This window comes from Helianthus annuus, chromosome 16, assembly GCF_002127325.2.
Source record: "Helianthus annuus cultivar XRQ/B chromosome 16, HanXRQr2.0-SUNRISE, whole genome shotgun sequence".
NCBI classification, from domain to species: Eukaryota; Viridiplantae; Streptophyta; class Magnoliopsida; order Asterales; family Asteraceae; genus Helianthus; species Helianthus annuus.
Window position 1 is genome coordinate 183,595,117 of NC_035448.2, and position 19,123 is coordinate 183,614,239.

General features: G+C 37.8%; 3 protein-coding genes across 3 annotated transcripts; all 3 read right to left on the reverse strand.

Annotated features, from left to right (window-relative positions):
* Positions 1–1,458: 1,458 nt before the first annotated feature.
* On the reverse strand, positions 1,459–2,055 carry LOC110918541 (signaling peptide TAXIMIN 1). Its single transcript, XM_022162847.2, has 2 exons — positions 1,891–2,055; positions 1,459–1,756 (listed from the first exon to the last, which is right to left on the reverse strand). The coding sequence occupies exons 1-2, from the start codon at positions 1,998–2,000 to the stop codon at positions 1,633–1,635; spliced, it is 234 nt and encodes a 77-aa protein (XP_022018539.1). The 5' UTR covers positions 2,001–2,055; the 3' UTR covers positions 1,459–1,632.
* A 2,635-nt stretch (positions 2,056–4,690) lies between these two features.
* LOC110920157 (F-box protein At5g07610-like) lies at positions 4,691–5,809 on the reverse strand. Its single transcript, XM_022164389.2, has one exon. It carries the CDS (start codon positions 5,590–5,592, stop codon positions 4,915–4,917), a length of 678 nt encoding a protein of 225 aa, XP_022020081.2. The 5' UTR covers positions 5,593–5,809; the 3' UTR covers positions 4,691–4,914.
* Positions 5,810–11,191: 5,382 nt separating this feature from the next.
* Positions 11,192–12,433, reverse strand: LOC110918539. The gene is made up of 2 exons (XM_022162845.2): positions 12,175–12,433; positions 11,192–12,035 (listed from the first exon to the last, which is right to left on the reverse strand). The coding sequence occupies exons 1-2, from the start codon at positions 12,399–12,401 to the stop codon at positions 11,657–11,659; spliced, it is 606 nt and encodes a 201-aa protein (XP_022018537.1). The 5' UTR covers positions 12,402–12,433; the 3' UTR covers positions 11,192–11,656.
* Positions 12,434–19,123: the final 6,690 nt, after the last annotated feature.

Consider the following 19,123-nt stretch of genomic DNA (forward strand, 5'->3'; position numbering starts at 1 on the left):
TTATATCAATGAATATATAATAAGATAGTTACATGATGATTCATTAGTCAAACGTGTTGAAAAATGATTGATGAACTAAAATGAAAATGTTTAAGATGAAAACAACATATGCATAAACTGATAAACTTGTATAATATGGTAATAACATAACAAAATTATTTTAAATGGCAAGCAATATTGGAGGTATTGTTCCCGATTCTTTCTCATTCAACAAAACATGTGATGGGTTAGGCATTTTAAATAGTACATAAATTTAGGTAGTGAAAGGCACACATCTTGTGCAGAAAAACACATGTTCCGGACATAAAAACGAAATATTATAAATTAAAGCTATACATAACAAAGAACATAAGCCTTTGTTTGGCTTCTAGCTAAAAACCGGTTCGCCTATTTAACTTGTACCGGTTAAAGATGTTTTGTTTACCGGTTCATTTTGCCTCTAGCATCTTGATAAAAGTAAGTAATCGACTGCACCTAAACCGAGGCGTTCACTTGATTTAAAGATCATCTTGCGTATGTTCAAGGCATCTAGACCTCGACTTGCGTTAACCTTGGTTTAAAAAAGCGTGAAGCGCCCAAAAGCGACGAGGTCTAAAACCAAGGCGCAAAGCGTAAAATCAGTGAGCTTTTCGTACACAAGGCGCAAAGTGATTAAATAATTTATTTTATACATCCCATAGGTTTTTAGCATCTCCTCCCTATGATTTAGCTATAATTAAGTTTTATATATGTTTTAGAAATGAGAAAAAAAAAAAACTAAATGTACAACATAAAAAGCCTGTTGTACAACACTCACCTATACAAAAACAAGCCAAGTACAAAAGGTGCGCGTCTCATCTGCACCTCAGGTTAATTTTTAGCCTAAAAAGAGCGCCTCACCAACGCCTTTTGTACATTGCGCACCTTATGTCACACAATGCGCGCTTTTTTAAACCAAGGCGTTTATGCTTCAGCTTGTGTTTGAGGCGTTTATGCTTCAGCTTGTGTTTGAGCCATGTTTAAAAAAAATAGATAAGAAATGCATTTGTGAATAAAAAAAATTAACTATTAATGAATCTAAAGTGTACTAGGCTGGTGGTCATGTACCTGTGTTGTTTTATTGGCTTAAAAACTACCCCCACAAACATATCCAAGCTTCTCTCACTCACGCCGGTTACACCACTCACGCCCAAGCCTTGCCGCCTTGTTTTGGAGCAAAATGGTTAGGTAACGAGGGGGCATTAGTTTTCTCCACTAAGGACTGTTTGACAACTTCTCAATGGTTAAGTGTTAAATCAGCAAGAGGTCTGAACTATTAAGTATAGTTTAATATACTTTTGATATTCTTTTATTAAAAAATCAGACCGAGCAATAATAATGACAACCATTACTTGTGTATCATGCCGGTTGCTCTAAAGAAAAGGAAGCCGGTAAGATTTGGCCGGATAAATCACCGGACTTTCCACTAGAAAGTAATCACAACAAGCAACATACATCAATAAACAAATAATATCATAAATCAACCGATAACATACACAAAATAATTCAAAACCTCGATAAAACCCTATGAAATCGCCAAATTACCAACATCAACAGAAGCATCTAGAACTCACCGCTAAAAACACATTTACTAACACACACTTATAAGCAAAATCAACAAGGAATCTTCGACATAAACCACTCCATGACATGAATCGGAGCCTTGATCAACTCAATTGCGATTTCAACCAGCACCGTAACGCACAAACAGCACGGACATATGCATGTCAACAACAATCTGTTTCAGTTAAACGATCAGAAATTGAGATTCATCAGATCTCAAAATAAAACCTATGAGTGTTGAATCGAACCGATTGAAATTTGAACGAATAATCGAGAGAGAGAGAGAGTTAGTGACGGAGGTTAACATACCCGACGATCCAGACGACGATACCGATGATGGAGAGAAGAAGAGAGAGGAAAGCGAAGGGGAGACCGAGTAGGAAGCCCAAAGGTCTGCAATCGCCATCGCCGCAACACATTTTTGCTTGCTCAGTTGATCGGTTTCGGAGTAAAGCGAAAAGCCGTTTCAAATTAAGATACGCAATCTCTTTATTATTTTTTTTATTGTTTTTTTTTTTAATTATGAAAACGGTCCCTCAACTTTTTGTTGGTTTTCAGGTTTTAGTACGGGTGTCTTACGCTTGAGAGTTGAAACTCGCTTGATATTCATTCGGAAAATGCTTGTTTGATTTTTGGCTCAATTGTATATGAGTCGATCGGTTTGTAAACGAACCAAGTATAACACAGGTACGTTCGCTCATTTTGCTCGAATTATGTTTTTAGTATATTATTTGTATAGCCCACCGTATCAACTAAGTTTAGCTCAAATGCCGAATAAAGAATAAAAAATACAGGTAACATCGAACTCTCAAATTGATGAGGTCAGCAAACTTTGAACTTTGTATGTTTTTTATCGTATTGAACTTAAATATGACACTTTGTACCATACCTAGCAAAAATATCCGAATTGATCTGCTCGGCCAAGTTCGAGCAATAACACTTTGCTTAGTTATGTAAATTGGAATTGAACCGAGCTGCTTGGTTTACTAATGAACCGAGTTCGAGTGAGCCCTCGTTTTGTTCGATTCGATTCGTGTACAACCCTAGGTTTTAAAAAAGATTTCTTATTTTATTTTTAAATTTTGAAATTTTAATATATTATTCATTTAGTATCAAAGAATATCTACGCATGAAAGTGACAATAGGATAAGAAAAGTCGACTATGTAATAGAGAAAGAGTACCCTTGATATTTTCTCCCCTATTAACAGTCCTTATCATGCGAGATAAAGATATTTATCTTTTTTTGATGTGCTTACAAAGAAAGAGTAACCTAGATATTGTTTCTGATGTAAAGTTTTAGCACTTCTCTCTATGAATAGTCCTTTTTACGTGAGATAAATATATTTATCTTTTTTTGATGTGCTTTACATTACGTATTCCCGCATATTACATAACGCATAAACATGATACACAACGTATTCCCGCATGTTACATAACACATAAACATGATACACATGAATCATGATTGCACCCTTGCTCTGGTTGAGGATGGCAATAGACGAGAAACAAAAACCATAAACCATGTGTATGCAACTGACGAATCAAAGATTTTATGTTGTTTATGAGAGGTTAGTAATTGGGACCCAGATAGGAAAATACGTCTGGTCGATGAAAACAAAAAGAAATTTTTATAAAACAAATAATATATAGCTCCTAATAGCTGGTTCGTATTACACACTAACATATCAAATTGAAATCTAAAAGTTGAATCGAAAAAGATAAAATAGATACACAAACTTAATTAAAAAAAAAAAAAACTACTAAAATGTTAACATCAAACACCTTAAAATTTTAAATTAGAAAACTTAAACTAAAAATCATCAAACTAATAAAAATAAAAATAGCTAAAATTTACTAATTCTGCTCAACCACTTTTTTTTTTTCATTTTCAAAACTTTTGTCAGCTAGGTTTTCATCCTCTTATTCTACTCTTATGTATTTTTCCTCGAAGCTTTATGTCTAGTTAGGCTTTTTTCTTCTTTTTTTAGTATTAGACTATACACAGCGAGACATGGAGAGAGGAGGGCAAGCCCCTTCACGCCACCCTGCCTCCTTTTCACCTTGGAGCAGTGTTGCCCCTTTCTTCACGGAGATTTACATGGGCGTTGCCCCTTTGTTTGTTTGAGCTTGATTTTTTCTCAAAGCCCTTCATGCCCACAACATGACCCCTTCCTTTTTGCGTTGTGGGGGGCAAAGTCCCTAAGGCCTACGTGACAGACCCTTACCCTCATCCCCATGATTTCATGTAGTCTTAGACGTGGGGCTAACCTGTATCTTATTAAGATGTATGGTTTTTTTATTATTATTAATGTTAGCAAGATATGAATGGTGTGGTAGGGGCCTTTCTCCCCCTAGCATCATCATATAGAGCCGACCTTGATACATATATATTTTAAAATGTTACGCTAAACATACCTTCTTTCTATTGTTTTTATTATAAAATTTATTGAATGTAACTTCATCATATACGGATCATAATAGTATAAAAAGACGCTAGATCTCATTTTATTTGAAAGCTATGTTTGCAAATCAAATGATTTTTTGTTGTGAAAAAAGTCCTAAGATCTCAATTCCCTTTTCAAACATATTAAACTAGAAAGAGAAATATAGACAACGGTAGAGATGAACTTGGACAACGAAGACAATGATTTGGAATATACACTCATTATCTTTCAATCTTTATCACATTGCGTCCTTATCTTATCATAGTATACACCTTAAGCCCCTCAGTTATCCAGCTTCAGTACCTTAGGCTCACAACTCAATTTAATCAACATCCTGACATCAAAATACATGTTAATTTGGTTTTATCGCTACAAAACAACTGCAAACAAAGTAAAATTACAAAACATTAAAAATCATCGATAATAATAAGGGTGTTAAAAATGTGAAGAAACTCACCAACATTGATTTGCATGTGTTAAATTCAACTATAGGCCTGTATATTCTATCTACATTTCAAAAGATAATATAATGCAGAGCAATAAACTTATGCTCTTAAAAGCAGAACCAAGACAATCAAGTGAACAAACAAAATCAACAGCAGGGGCTGCAGGAGTAGTATGTAAGACATTAGATTTGAAAATAGGGGTGATGGGTTGGCGATTAACAAGATGAACGATGTGATTGCAATAACTGCGCATGTTAGAAGCATTGGTCTTAAATACCTAGGAACTGTCGGTTGAGTTAACCTTCCAGTTTGACATAAATCGGCCAAAACATAAACATTTGCAAGTAAATGAAATTCAATTTGTTGATAAACAAAGTTTTCAACCAAGACAAACCTTTACTAAATCAATCTAGTACGAGATATAAACATTCCGAAATGTCTTTTAGAAAGAAGACAAGGTTTCGGTGTAACGATAAAAACTTGAACTACAATATTTGGTAAAACTATATATCTGTTTAAAACTCCTGTCATGAAAATTGTATGTTATAATCTTTTCAAGAGTTTCCAGCACCAGGAATGTATCTTCTTCTTCTTCGCCTCTAACCACATCCATGACTTGGAACTCATAATCGGGAACGTACCCAACGATCCTACTTGGGAAAGCAGCAGCGGGAAGTTCATCAAGCTGTAGTTGATACTTGACAAACCAGCCAGAATGATCGCTCAACATCTCATACACATTCAGGCGTAACATACCTCCTTGGAAATTCTTGTATGCAATTAAATGTAGATGACCTCTGGATTCTCCCAAGTACTTTGTCACCACTTCAGAATCAGAAGGGATCAAGCCAAGAGGCAAGGGTAACGTGTGCAGCTGTTGATCATCTATTTTGAAGTACCAGTAATTTCTATTGTCAAATAAAGAAGCCCAATAAACAGCTCCATTCCAGTAAACCCCGTCACGGATGATGGGTATAGAGGCAGGGAAAGATTCGATAGATATCTTCCATTCCTTTGTGTCAGACGAGTAGACTTGAATCTGATACGAATCCACATCAACAGAAAGAACACAGATAACTTTGTAGCGAACACAATCTGTTTGATGAAATGCCAGACCCATAAACCATATAGAGCTAGGATCTCCGGGAACGGGTGGGACGAGTGCCAACTGCTTGGTGGTGGGATTAAATACATAATATTTATAAGCGCCTTTGAGGCCGTTGGTAGAGCAAAGTAGTAACCCATTACAAGATTGCACGATTTCAACATCACAACGATCAAAGTATAAATCAAGACAGCGAAAAGGGGGAGTGCTTGGGTTTGAAGTGGTGGTGGTTTGGAATGATGTGACAAGCTAAATAGACCGTCGTTGGATGAACTAGGTTTAACTGTTCTCGATGATCTTAGAAACACACATCCAAACACCTTCTCAATTCAAATCCTCACAAATAACAATCAAATTCTAAAGAAATATCATTATGTTTATGTAATATATACATACATGTAGACACACACTGGCACACACATACCCAGTGAAAACTGCAAACGTTCACTAAAGGGACATTTTTGAGAAAGAAGAGCACACAACTACTCAAGGTTGATTAGTTACTTTTACTTTGATGGGGTTATGTTGGTTTTGCAAAAATCGTTAAACTTCGTACTTCTTTAAGTACCTTCCTTTACCCATTTTGGTGATCTCTTTAATCTTTATACATTAAGAACAGTGGTAACGTATGAAATTGCGTGTTCTTGGATGCTTATAGTTTTGGTGTTTATTGAATAAAATGTTCTTACAGGGAACACCAACTCATGTGGATATAGCTTGTGACAAGCATTTGGTCAAAGCTAGTCACCGGATATATAACCAAAAGTTCTTCCAAATGTGCCTATTTTTTTTGGTGAAGTTATATTTCAAATTCTTCTTCATTGCCTTCTTTCTTGTAAGTTCATGTTTTGAATCATATGTTTCTGTCTTTGTAATGCATTGTGCAGGTTTGTGTCATCAATAGATCCATCTGCTTTTCTAGCTGCCATACAAGCCGGAGATTAATAGTGTCTCCTCAACTTTCACTTAACAGCAATTTCTAGTTTTTTTTTAACCACAGCCTGCATCCTGCAGGATATATATATATATATATATATATATATATATATATATATATATATATATATATATATATATATATGTATATATATATATTTTAACAGCAATGCTTTATATGTGCTGACTCCTTTGACCTGCAACTTGACCCGAGTTAACAGCTCATTAGCAACACTTCAAGCCCAGTTCATTAGCCCACTGTCTCAACCCAATATCAGCTCAGCCCATTGCCATATTTAACAAAGCACAAAACAATTAATTAAAAACAAATAAAACAACTAATAAAAAGGTAAAGGAATTGAAGAATGTTAACAATATATATTTTAATTTAAAACATTGTATTGGTTTCTGGTCAACTACTTTTGATTATCTTAAAACTTAGGCAAGTCCAACACTGGCAACAACATATTCAATTTCACGGGCTTTTAATGTGATTAAGTGAAGTTACCGCACCTTTAAAGGTTGCCTTAGTAAATTTGGGAACTTCCCTCACTTGGCTTGCATCTTTACACTTTTCTCATATTACTCTTGAAAATAGGGTGTTGGGTCAACGATTAACAAGCTGAACGATGTGGCTGCGATGATTACGGAAGCTAAAAGCATTGCTGATTCGTTAGGGCTGTTGATTTACATGGCCTCTTGGGATGGGATAAAGATATGGGATCAATAGGTCCTGGGTTCGATTCCCTTACAGAGTTACAGTGGTCCGTTAGTAATCTAAATCTATCGTTAAAAAAAGAATAATTGAAAATAAAATAAAAATGTAGATGGAAAGTATTTAGAATAAGGTAAAAAAAACAGTAAATATTACTTTCCATTTTTTAACTTGCAGGGGGTAAGGAAAATATACAGAATAAGTTTATAGTTTATCCAAACACGAAAAACTGATTATTACGACTTCAAGTCACAATAATCACATAATCATTTCATATGATATCATACATCCAAACACCATAATCAAAATAACCATAACGACAGCCAAACCACAAACGACAATAAAAATAATGTTAATGATTCTGAAAAAAGTCATGTTACCATTAAGTTGCTAGCCAAATAAACTTCTAAGCACAAGGGCAAAGTCTCATTCTCTCCTTGTATGCTGATGAGACCCATGACAAGAAAAGCAGATGGTCTTCGAGATCCGCATCCACATCAGCAGGTTGGTCAGCACCAATGCTTGACGGACACGATCCTCTAGATCTCAACACTTTTTTATAGTTCTACATTCATTAATAAATGCAAATTACTCGCCACACACGCCAGCCCAAACGATCTACAAACAGTTGTTTACCAACCATAACATTAATGCCAATTAACCTGATATGTGCCTCCCCCACATAACGCATGCACCACCCACGCATAGGCGGATCTTAGAAGGGTTGTGGCAGGGTCACGGCCCGGGCGAGTTTTTTCGGTCGTAGTGCTAATTTTCCGCATTTCGATCGAAATTTTTTATATATACTATGTTTTGCCCGGGCTTTTTTTAGTGCCCGTATCTTTCGGCCCTGGCACGTTCAACGGGCAAGATCCGCCACTGCACTCACGTCTCTGTTTATTTTAATTTGAGAAAAATTCCCGGATAGTCCCTGTGGTTTCGCATTTTTTCACCTATAGTCCCCAACTTTCTAAAGTTACCTGAATAGTCCCCAACTTTTCATTTTTTGTTCCCGGATAGTCCCTGGGTCTAACTTCAGTTTGTTTTCTCTGTTAAGTGGGTGTGAAATGACCAGTTTACCCTTTCCTTTAAAAGGCCAAACCACAGGGACTATCCGGGCATCTTCTACATTTTTAGAGAAAAACCCCACCACCACACTTCATCTTCAACCTCCACCCACCATCACCCTTCTCCACCCTCCACCATCACCTTCTTCTCTGCAATTTTCTTTGAAGAAACCCTAAAACACCCAAGTCACCTCACCCCCCCCCCCCCTCATCTTGATCCAGCAATTTGTACTTCATAACTTGCTTGCATGAACCCTAGAGTTCATTTGCAAATTAATAGGATACAAATCATCAAATTTATTCATTCAGTGACGTTTTCTTCATATATACCGTCTTTTCGAGCATACAAAAACCGTAGTTTATTTTTTTTAATGGCTGATTTTAGTGCTGGTTATGGATTCGAGATTCTTTCCTCATCTGTAAATTAGTAATACGTTTAGTTACATTGTATAGTTTTGTATAATTATTCATCTAATCAAATTTTTCATGTAAGCTGCACAATTTTGTACGGGCAAATTGCTTGAAGTGTCACTTTAGTGTTTTTCATCTTTCAGTTGTCTCAGATGAACCTTGATCTTTGTGTTTACGAGTATTTATAGTGTCGAGATTTGATCATTATCAACGGCGTGAGCCTCGCTGTGTCAGGCGGGTGGATCAGATCAAGATCCTATAGTCCTATCAAGATTGGTAGGTTAGATCAAGACGGTTTCACCCAACAGAATTGCCAAGTTATGACACTTTAAACAACATTTCGGACCATTTTTAAACTGCTTAGGCTATTCTTTGAATCATTTGATTGTTATACATAAAACATAACTAGAATCTGACATTAGTATAAAGAATTTGCTGTTCTTACCATTTGCCCATCTCTTGGGTGTTTTAGGGTTTCTTCAAAGAAAATTACAGAGAAGCAGGTGATGGTGGAGGGTGGAGGATGGTGATGGTGGGTGGAGGTTGAAGATGAAGTGTGGTGGTGGGGTTTTTCTCTAAAAATGTAGAAGATTCCCGGATAGTCCCTGTGGTTTGGCCTTTTAAAGGAAAGGGTAAATTGGTCATTTCACACCCACTTAACAGAGAAAACAAACTGAAGTTAGACCTAGGGACTATCCGGGAACAAAAAATGAAAAGTTGGGGACTATTCAGGTAATTTTAGAAAGTTGGGGACTATAGGTGAAAAAATGCGAAACCACAGGGACTATCCAGACATTTTTCTCTTTTAATTTCATGCATCTCTCTTTATTTTAATTTATGTTATTTAATGTTAGTGGGTTAGTGTAGTAGTGGTCTAGTTAGTTAAGTCTTTCAGTTTCTTTTGTTAGCCTATAAAAGGCATGTGATGATTTGGTTTAATGTTATGTGAGAAAATTACTTGGAAACCTCCTTCTTTATCTTCTATTACTAATTTCTATCTCATTTCTTGCTTATCTATCTTCGATACATATAATAACCTAACTTCTATTTGTGTATCATTAATTCCAACCGAATTGTTGGATGATAAAGTTCACTCAAACAAGTGTTTTCATGAACCACAGCTGTGATCATATCAAGATTCGAGTGCAATGAGCGCCACAACGTCGTGACCACCAATTACCTTTCTTGTATGATTTCCTTGTATTTGTTATGTTTATGGTGCAACTAGTTTGCTTTGTTTTGGACGTTTGTTTAATCATGTATCTGCTTAAAACTCTTGTCATGAACATTGAACATAATCAACTTCCAGGGAATTCTCAGCATTGCTGCTTTTTTAGGACTGTTGATTTACAAGGGAAGTGAGCTAGAAAATAGAAGTTTGAGACTATAGATAGTTGTTTAAATTCGTCTAAAAAATTGAAATACATAGGATGGATCTGTTGTTTGACTTTTGACTTTAATGGTCAAACATGTAACAAAACCATGTAGAACAAAAAGGCAGACAATTTACTTACTAGAGTTATTTATCTGCTTAATTCTTTTTGTGGAAACAATTTAGAACATGTAATTTCAAACTATTAGATACTTAGATAACAATCTGAGCCAGCACTTTAAAAGTTTAAATAACGCATATAGTTGAATAAAAATTTATAATGGGATTAACAAGATCATATTACCCCATTTACTTCTTTTATTTTATAAACTAGTAAATTTGTTTTATAGAAGCTATTTATGAATTAAATTGTCCATAAATATAATTTAACGCCTTTTCTAAACACTGCCCGTTGTGACCCGTATTCAACTTTTTAAAACCCGTTTTGACCCACCCATTTTGCCAAGTATAAGTGGTTAGTCTTAATATTCCCTACCACATTAAGAGTCCCTTGTCATTTTCCCATCATTAACAGACTGACCACCAAAACGGGTGGGAAATTTTGGAGGCATCAAACCTGTCAATCCTCCATTCCAAATACAGAAACAAGACCCATATCCTTAATGACTACCCGTTTCCGGGTCTTTTTACCCCTCATCAAGAATGTGATATGCTTGAATGATTGCTATGGTTTCTGAATAAGGTTATGACAAAAGTTAGGGAAGTCTTAAAATTAGCCGCAGCGTATTCGGTTTCACAGGCTGTTAACCCGTGGCGTGTGCATATGGATTAAGTGCAGTTACTGCACCATCGACCATCACAGCAGGGGCTGTAGGAGTAGTATGTAAGCATATTAGATTTGAAATTATGGGTGCTGGGTCGGCGATTAACAAGATGAACGATGTGTTTGCAATAATTGTGCAAGTTAGAAGCATTTCTAGTGATTTGTTAGGGCTGTTGATTGACATGGGAAGTTTGACTTTTTTAGATTGGTCTGAAATACCTAGGAACTGTCGGTTGACTTAACCTTCCAGTTTGACCCGAATCAGCCAAAACATATAAATTTGCTAGTAAATGAAATTCCATTTGTTGATAAACAAAGTTTCCAACTAAGACAAAACTTTACTAAATCAATTTAGTACGAGATATAAACATTCTGAAATGTCTTTTAGAAAGAAGACAAGGTTTCGGTGTAACGATAAAAACTTGAACTACAATATTTGGTTAAACTACATATCTGTTTAAAACTCCTGTCATGAACATTGTATGTTATAATCTTATCAAGAGTTTCCAGCACCAGGAATGTATCTTCTTCTTCTTTGCCTCTAACCACATCGACGACTTGGAGCACATAACCGGGACCGTACCTAGTGATCGCATCAAGCTGTAGTTGATACTTGACAAACCAGCCAGAATGATCGCTCAACATCTCATACACATTCACGCGTACCATACCTCCTTGGAATTTATTGTATGCAATTAAATGTAGATGACCTCTGGATTCTCCCAAGTACTCTGTCACCACTTTAGAAGGGATCAAGCCAAGAGGCAAGGGTAACGTGTGCAGCTGTTGATCATCTATTTTGAAGAACCAGTAATTTCTATTGTCAAATAAAGAAGCCCAATAAACAGCTCCATTCCAGTAAACCCCGTGGCGAATGATGGGTATAGACGCAGAGAAAGATTCGATAGATATCTTCCATTCCTTTGTGTCAGACGAGTAGACCTGAATCTGATACGAATCCACACCAGGCCATACATAAAGAACACAAATAACTTTGTAGCGAACACAATCTGTTTGATGAAATGCCAGACCCATAAACCATATAGCGCTACGATCTCTGGGAACGGGTGGGATGAGTGCCAACTGCTTGGTGGTGGGATTAAATACATAATATTTATTAGCACCATTGCGGCCTTTGGGCCGGGTAACGCAAAGTAGTAACCCATTACAAGACTGCACGATTTCAACATCACAACGATCAAAGTAGGAATCAAGACAGCGAAAAGGGGGAGTGCTTGGGTTTTCAACATCAAAAGGAACATATTTATCGGTAGCAATAAGACCTGTAGGAGATTTTAAAATGTTATCATACCTTTGGGTGAAATGTATCTGACTCAAAAGCAAAAGCCAGTGTTTGGATACGGATTTGAAACGAAGGATAGAGGGAGCAGGGAGGCGGAGAAGAATCTCGGTTAAAAGGTCATCGTTGGAACCAATAATTGCTCCAGGCTCAGTCGATTGATGATTAGAATCCTCCATGGAAGCATGCGGGAAGCAGGCATCGTGCATCTTCTTGGTTTGGGCTCTGGTGTCCACCATTTTTTAGAGTGATTTTACTTCACCGAGTTAGGGTTTCAATAGTGAGGATTATATGGAACAAGAACAAGTGGGCCAGGCCGAAAGTGAAAGACCCAAATCGCATATAGGCCCGAAAGTATCTAATGCAAACTCCTCACTACTAGGGTGCAAACGAGACAAGCCGAGCCCGAGCTCGAGCTCGTTTAACATATGAAAGCTCGAGCTCGGCTTGATTCGAACTTTATTTCTAAAGCTCGAGCTCGGCTCGAAGGTAATTTTTCAAGCTCGAGCTTGGCTCGCGCTCGACTCGTTTAGTATTTATTAATTAATTATTCCATATATAAATAAGTAATTTTTTCATGCATAACACTTGTAACTTGTGTTTTGGGGATTTTTCAAAAAAAAGAAACTTGATTTTTTAGTTTTAACCCAAAGGTTTTTTTACCTTTTGCAATTTTAACCCTACAAAATTTTTTTTTCTAAGTTTAACTCAAAACTTTTAATTATTTGCAATTTAACTTCACAACTTTTGTCAATTATACTTTTCGTCTTTGGTTTAACGTTTTTACGTTTCGTTACGTATAGTTCTAAATTTTTCGAGTTAATACGACGCAACGTACGAGTGTGGCTCAACTTTTTATGTTTTGTTTCAAATTTTGCAAGTTAACACGGCGCAACGTGCATGTGTGGTTCAACGTTTATACCTCTATGTTTTCATGTTCGACAGGTTCGTCGCAACACGCAGATCCTAGGTCGAGTCAGTGTTGGTGGTCGATCACGGTTGTGTGACATTAGTACTATTTGACAACCGTTTTACGGCCCGCCGCAACGCGTGGTGTGCTTTGGAGGTTTTCCAAAGAAAAAAAAGGTTATGCATATGGTTGTCGTAACCTTGGCTTTAGAGGTTTTCCAAAAATATTGATTTTTTTTTACTTTTCACCCAAAAGTATTTCATAAATTATTTTTAACCAAAAACTATTTGTTTTTTTTTTTACTTTTAAGCCAAAACTTTTTATCTTTTGCAATCTACCTCACAACTTTTTTTACTTTCAAATTTGATCCTTATAGTTTTCATTTTCCGCAAATTTTCCGCTTTATGCTTGGTTCTAAATTTTTGACTTAACACATCGCAACGTGCGTCTTTGTCACACCCCGATTTCCACGTGTATCACCGGTGGGCCCGGTGGGGGATTACCGTGACGATGTTGGCAACAATATAGTCAAACCACACAATTATATAAATGCACAGCGGAAGCTTAAAGATAAATATATAATCTTCAACCTCTGGTTGTAATATCAAATGTATTACAGAAGTTGAATATATCCACAGCGGATCAAAATAATAAATATTGTTCATTCAGATACAGCATCGAGTTTGCGAGACTATGTACGATGCTTAGGACGCCAATACCAGCCCATTTCGTATAGTACCTGCACTTAATCTTTTTGAGGAAAATACGTCAGTTTACACTGGTAAATACGTTCAACTGACACATTTGAAAATGTTTATTAAATTTGTTTTGAATGCACAAGGCACAAACTCTTTTATAACTTGGGAAAATTATGATAATCTTGTGAACGTTTTACATGATCTTTTATGCGTTCAGTAGCCCGGGTCGTGTCGGGTTAAAGATTAATTGACACACCACATTGCGTAAAACCGTAGTATAAAAACCAACGGCTACGTCTTTTAATTTTTATGCCGACAATATATACCGGGTGTACGCCTACACCGGGATGTCGATGGTCGTGGCCATTTCGTAAAATGATGCCAAGGATATCCGGGACAACGGTCAATAACCCCCCAAAGGCTTGTAAGAAATAAAACTGTTTAAATGAGCCGATCATATTATTTAAATTAACCACCTAAGAGATGGAAAAATATAATGCTCAATCAAGCGGTATTAATATACCGTAACCCAAGCCCGTATAGGGGAAATAAGTTAAAAGTATTTACCTTTGCAAGTATTTATCCTTAATTTGATTAAATCGCCGATAGCTTTTACTGGGGCTCCTAATCTGGAACGAAGGTTTTTAATTAACCTCTTAGAATCCTAACGGGTCTTTATATTGGCCGTAGCCTAGACCGGTTGGTTCCGATATATATAGATATGGTTTAATCGCGCGAAAGGCGAAAACCGAGAATGGAGTGTGATTCTGACCCAACAAGTTCAGAGACTTGTTTTATATGGGTTTATGATTCACACTCTGGACTTTGGGGTTCAAATAATATAATTTGACCCGTATCGGCTAATTTTATGAAAACTAGTTTCATTAGCCGAACCGTGCGCGTAATGGCGAAACGGTTAACCATGAGAGTCTTACGCTTATTTCCTAAGTCAATATGCCTTAAAGAGGTTGTGGTATCAGTAGGATACCTTCCGTGATGCCCGTAACGAGTTTAAGTTAATATTACGCCCCGTAGGGGTTTTTCGGTCATTTTAAAGACTTTTAAAGAGCTTTTCGAGTTCTACAGGAAATCTGAGTTTCCCGAACAGTTTATAAAGTCTAAAATACTTTATTTATTATTTAAAATCAGTAGCAACTGGAATCGGGTCAAAAGACCTTGTAGAACTCAAGTTTTGGCCGAAAAGGGCATATTCGGTATTTACCGAACCATAGCCATAACCGCAGGTTATGAGCAAGGTAAAAATTATTAAAAATCTTTAAAATTCCCAAAATATTATTTTATAACAGTGGGTAAAAGTTTTGGTGACGAAATCTTGGTTTAGATAGGCGTTATGCTAATTGCGCCGTTTATTACAAAAGTTTCTTTTAAATGCGCCATTTAGCATAACTCTCATTCTAGACCTTGGATCGACGTGAAACTTTAAGGACATGCTTATAATTTAATAAACAAGGTTCTGGTCCGTTCACGTGTCCGAAATACTCGTTTTATTTTCAAAAGGCCGTTACGGTCAACTTTTAGGCGATTAACGGAAATGCGCAAAAGACTCGGATAACTCTTGAACCGGTCACAGAGGGTTATACCAACATGTAACCTGGTCCTAAGAGAGTCCTAAGGCATATCTATACCTCATTAAAACGGGTCAGAACTGAAGTCAAAGCAAAAGTCAAACTTTTGCGACATTCGGCTCCGAGCCGGTTCAATATAGCAATTGATCGATTCAAACGAGCGCAAACAAGTTTTACTTAATATCATGTTTTATGAGTGTCTAAACAGGTTCCATAGTATATACATTACAGATTATGCATCAATCGCCAAAAATAGCTTTCTGTTGACTTTTTAACCGCACGTTTGACTCGACATTTGACATAGTTAGAGTGGTGATCAGAGGGAACCCTTTTAGAGGTTTATTACCCACATTAATACCAACTCATAGCTACCTTTGATTCGTCATAAGACAGAACCATCACGGATTTATTAAATAGTCAAACCGTGTTTACGACGGTTTGGTTTCTAGCTACATACTAAGCATAAACTGAACTATAAAGGATCTGGGCAACTTACTGAAGTTGAGAGCTGATTATAGAGCAGAGAAGAAGTCTTGAGAGCCTTTAGAATGACCAGAGATGTGTGTTTTGAGTGTGATGAAGGTTATGAACATGAGCATGGTATTTATAGCCAAGACCAAGCCTTTAGATCATTACAACTCATGCTATGGATGAATGTGGATCAGTGGCATGTGTCCTAGAGGTTTATGGGTCGAGTAGGGGGCAACCATACCTCTGAAAAACCCATTACTACATGTTTGGCCGCTTAAAACAGCCAACAGCCACATTTCTGTCGCTGGGCGCTGCTTACGGACCGTATGGCTTCGGCCTTGCGGTCCATAAGCCATAGGCGGATCTCAGCAATCATTCCCCCTTCTTACGGTCCGTAAGGCATACCCTTTACGGTCCGTAAGGGGTTAAAATTAAATCTTTTTCAAATCTTTTTGTCATGATTAAGAAATCTTTGTAATTAATTACCTGACCTTTCGGGTTTGAAGGGGTAACTTTGCGATAAGGCCCTCGATTAATTACGATTAGGGACCTCGCGTTATTTACCCGTATTGTTAAGCCCCTGGTTAATTTATTTATTATTCAGAAGGCCTAAATTTATATTATTGACGCTTTTAATCCTTCTCGTGCGAATCCGATCGTAACTTTCTCGTTTCATAACGAAACTTCGCGAAATTTATATTTTATATTCTAGCGAGTGTATAATACTGTTACAAAGCCTTGGGAAACGTTAAAGGGTCACTCAGAGGTATAATTTAAACATGTTGACACAGTTAACCCCTGTAGCTTGAAATCTCTCACTTTCTTTCGTGTTTCGCTTACGTACGATCTTTGATTTGTTCGTTTGAAGGTTCAAGTATTATTTAGGGTTACTATACAGTATATTTACCCTTGTTGGCATTTATAACCCTCGAATTTACATACTTTCAAGGTTTGTCAAAATCAGTCCTTTATTTATTATAGATGCCACGTGTTATCAAGTGACACGTGTTAACACATCATTGGACACAAAATTTTGAGGTGTTACATCCTCACCCCCTTAAAATAAATCTCGACCCGAGATTTACTCAAATAAGTAGGGGTATTTTTCTTTCATTGTAGCTTCGACTTCCCACGTATATTCAGGACCTCTACGAGCATCCCATTTGACTTTAACAATCGGTACGTGTTTTCTGCGAAGCTTCTTTACCTGTCGATCTTCAATCGACAAGGGTTTTTCTACAAACTTTAAGCTCTCATCTATATGCACATCTGTATGTGGGATCACCAATGAATCATCGGCGAAGCACTTTTTGAGATTGCAGATGTGAAACACGTTGTGAATTCCATTGAGCTCTTCAGGCAAGCTCAGTTTATAGGCAACTGATCCGACACGCTCAATGACCTCAAAAGGTCCTATGTACCTCGGACTCAGTTTACCTTTCTTGCCGAAACGCATCACCCCTTTCCAGGGTGACACCTTAAGCAACACCTTTTCACCTACCTCGAAGTGAAGATCCTTTCGTTTTGGATCGGCGTAGCTTTTCTGCCTATCACGGGCAGCCTTGAGACGTTCCCGGATCTGGACAATCTTGTCCGTTGTCTGGAAAACTATCTCTGGTCCCGATAATTGGACCTCTCCTACTTCCGCCCAACAAACAGGCGATCTGCATTTCCTACCGTATAAGGCCTCGAAAGGCGCAGCCTTTATGCTGGTGTGGTAGCTATTATTGTAGGAGAATTCGATTAGGGGTAGGTTCTTATCCCAGTTACCACCTAAATCGATTGCACATGCACGAAGCATGTCTTCTAGCGTTTGGATAGTACGCTCACTTTGACCGTCCGTCTGTGGATGGTAAGCCGTACTGAAGTTTAAGCGCGTGCCCAAAGATTGCTGGAAACTCTTCCAGAAATGAGATGTGTACCTGGTATCTCTGTCGGAGATAATAGTCACAGGTATGCCGTGTAAGGCTACAATCTTATCAACATAGAGTTGGGCTAGCATATCGGAGCTATACGTCTCCTTGATGGGTAAGAAATGAGCTGATTTAGTCAGCCTATCGACTATGACCCATATCGTGTCATTTCCTTTCCTGGTTTTTGGTAACTTGGTAATAAAGTCCATAGTTACACATTCCCACTTCCACTCGGGAAGTTCAGGCTGTTGTAGCAAGCCAGATGGCTTTTGGTGCTCGGCTTTGACTTGAGCACAAGTCAAGCACTTTGCTACGTGGGCGGCCACAGACTTTTTCAAGCCTATCCACCAATAGTTTGCCTTCAAATCTTGATACATCTTGTCAGCACCAGGATGGACCGAATATTTGGAACTATGGGCTTCCTGGAGGATAACATCTCGTAGTCCTCCATAAATCGGAACCCATATACGTCCGTTCAGCCTCAAGATTCCATCCTTGCTAAGAGTCAACTGCTCCTCAGTTACTCCTAGCTTTTCTTTTGGATAGTTAGCTTCCAACACAGCCTCTCGCTGCGCAGCTAGTATCCTTTCTATCAAGTTGTTCTTGACCTCAATGCTCTTGGCATTGATGCGAATGGGTTTTACCCTTTCTTTTCTGCTTAAGGCATCAGCGACTACGTTCGCCTTGCCGGGATGGTACCTGATCTCACAGTCATAATCATTCTGGGTCTCCATCCAACGGCGTTGCCTCATGTTCAACTCTTTCTGGTTGAACTGGTGCTGGAGGCTTTTGTGATCAGAATAAATCACAAATTTAATGCCATAAAGGTAATGCCTCCATAGTTTTAGTGCAAATACAACGGCACCCAATTCCAAGTCATGGGTGGTGTAATTCTTTTCATGCACCTTTAATTGCCTCGAAGCATAGGCAATCACCTTGCCTTTCTGCATAAGCACACACCCCATGCCTGTGTGTGATGCGTCGCAGTAAACTACGAACTCATCAGTACCTTCCGGTAAAGTTAACACAGGAGCGTTGCTTAGCTTCTGCTTCAGGATTTCGAAGGACTCTTGCTGCTTTGGGCCCCAAATAAACTTTTCTTTCTTCTTGGTCAAAGAAGTCAAGGGCGCAGCAATCCTTGAAAAATTCTCTATAAACCTCCTGTAGTATCCTGCCAATCCCAGGAAACTACGAATCTCGGTAGGCGTCTTTGGTTCCTGCCAGTTCATGACCGCCTCTACCTTAGCGGGATCCACCTGGATACCACGCTCACTCACAACGTGACCCAAAAACTGAACCTCTCTTAGCCAGAATTCACATTTCGAGAATTTGGCGTAGAGTTTTTCACGCTGTAGTAATTCGAGAATGCAACGGAGATGCTTC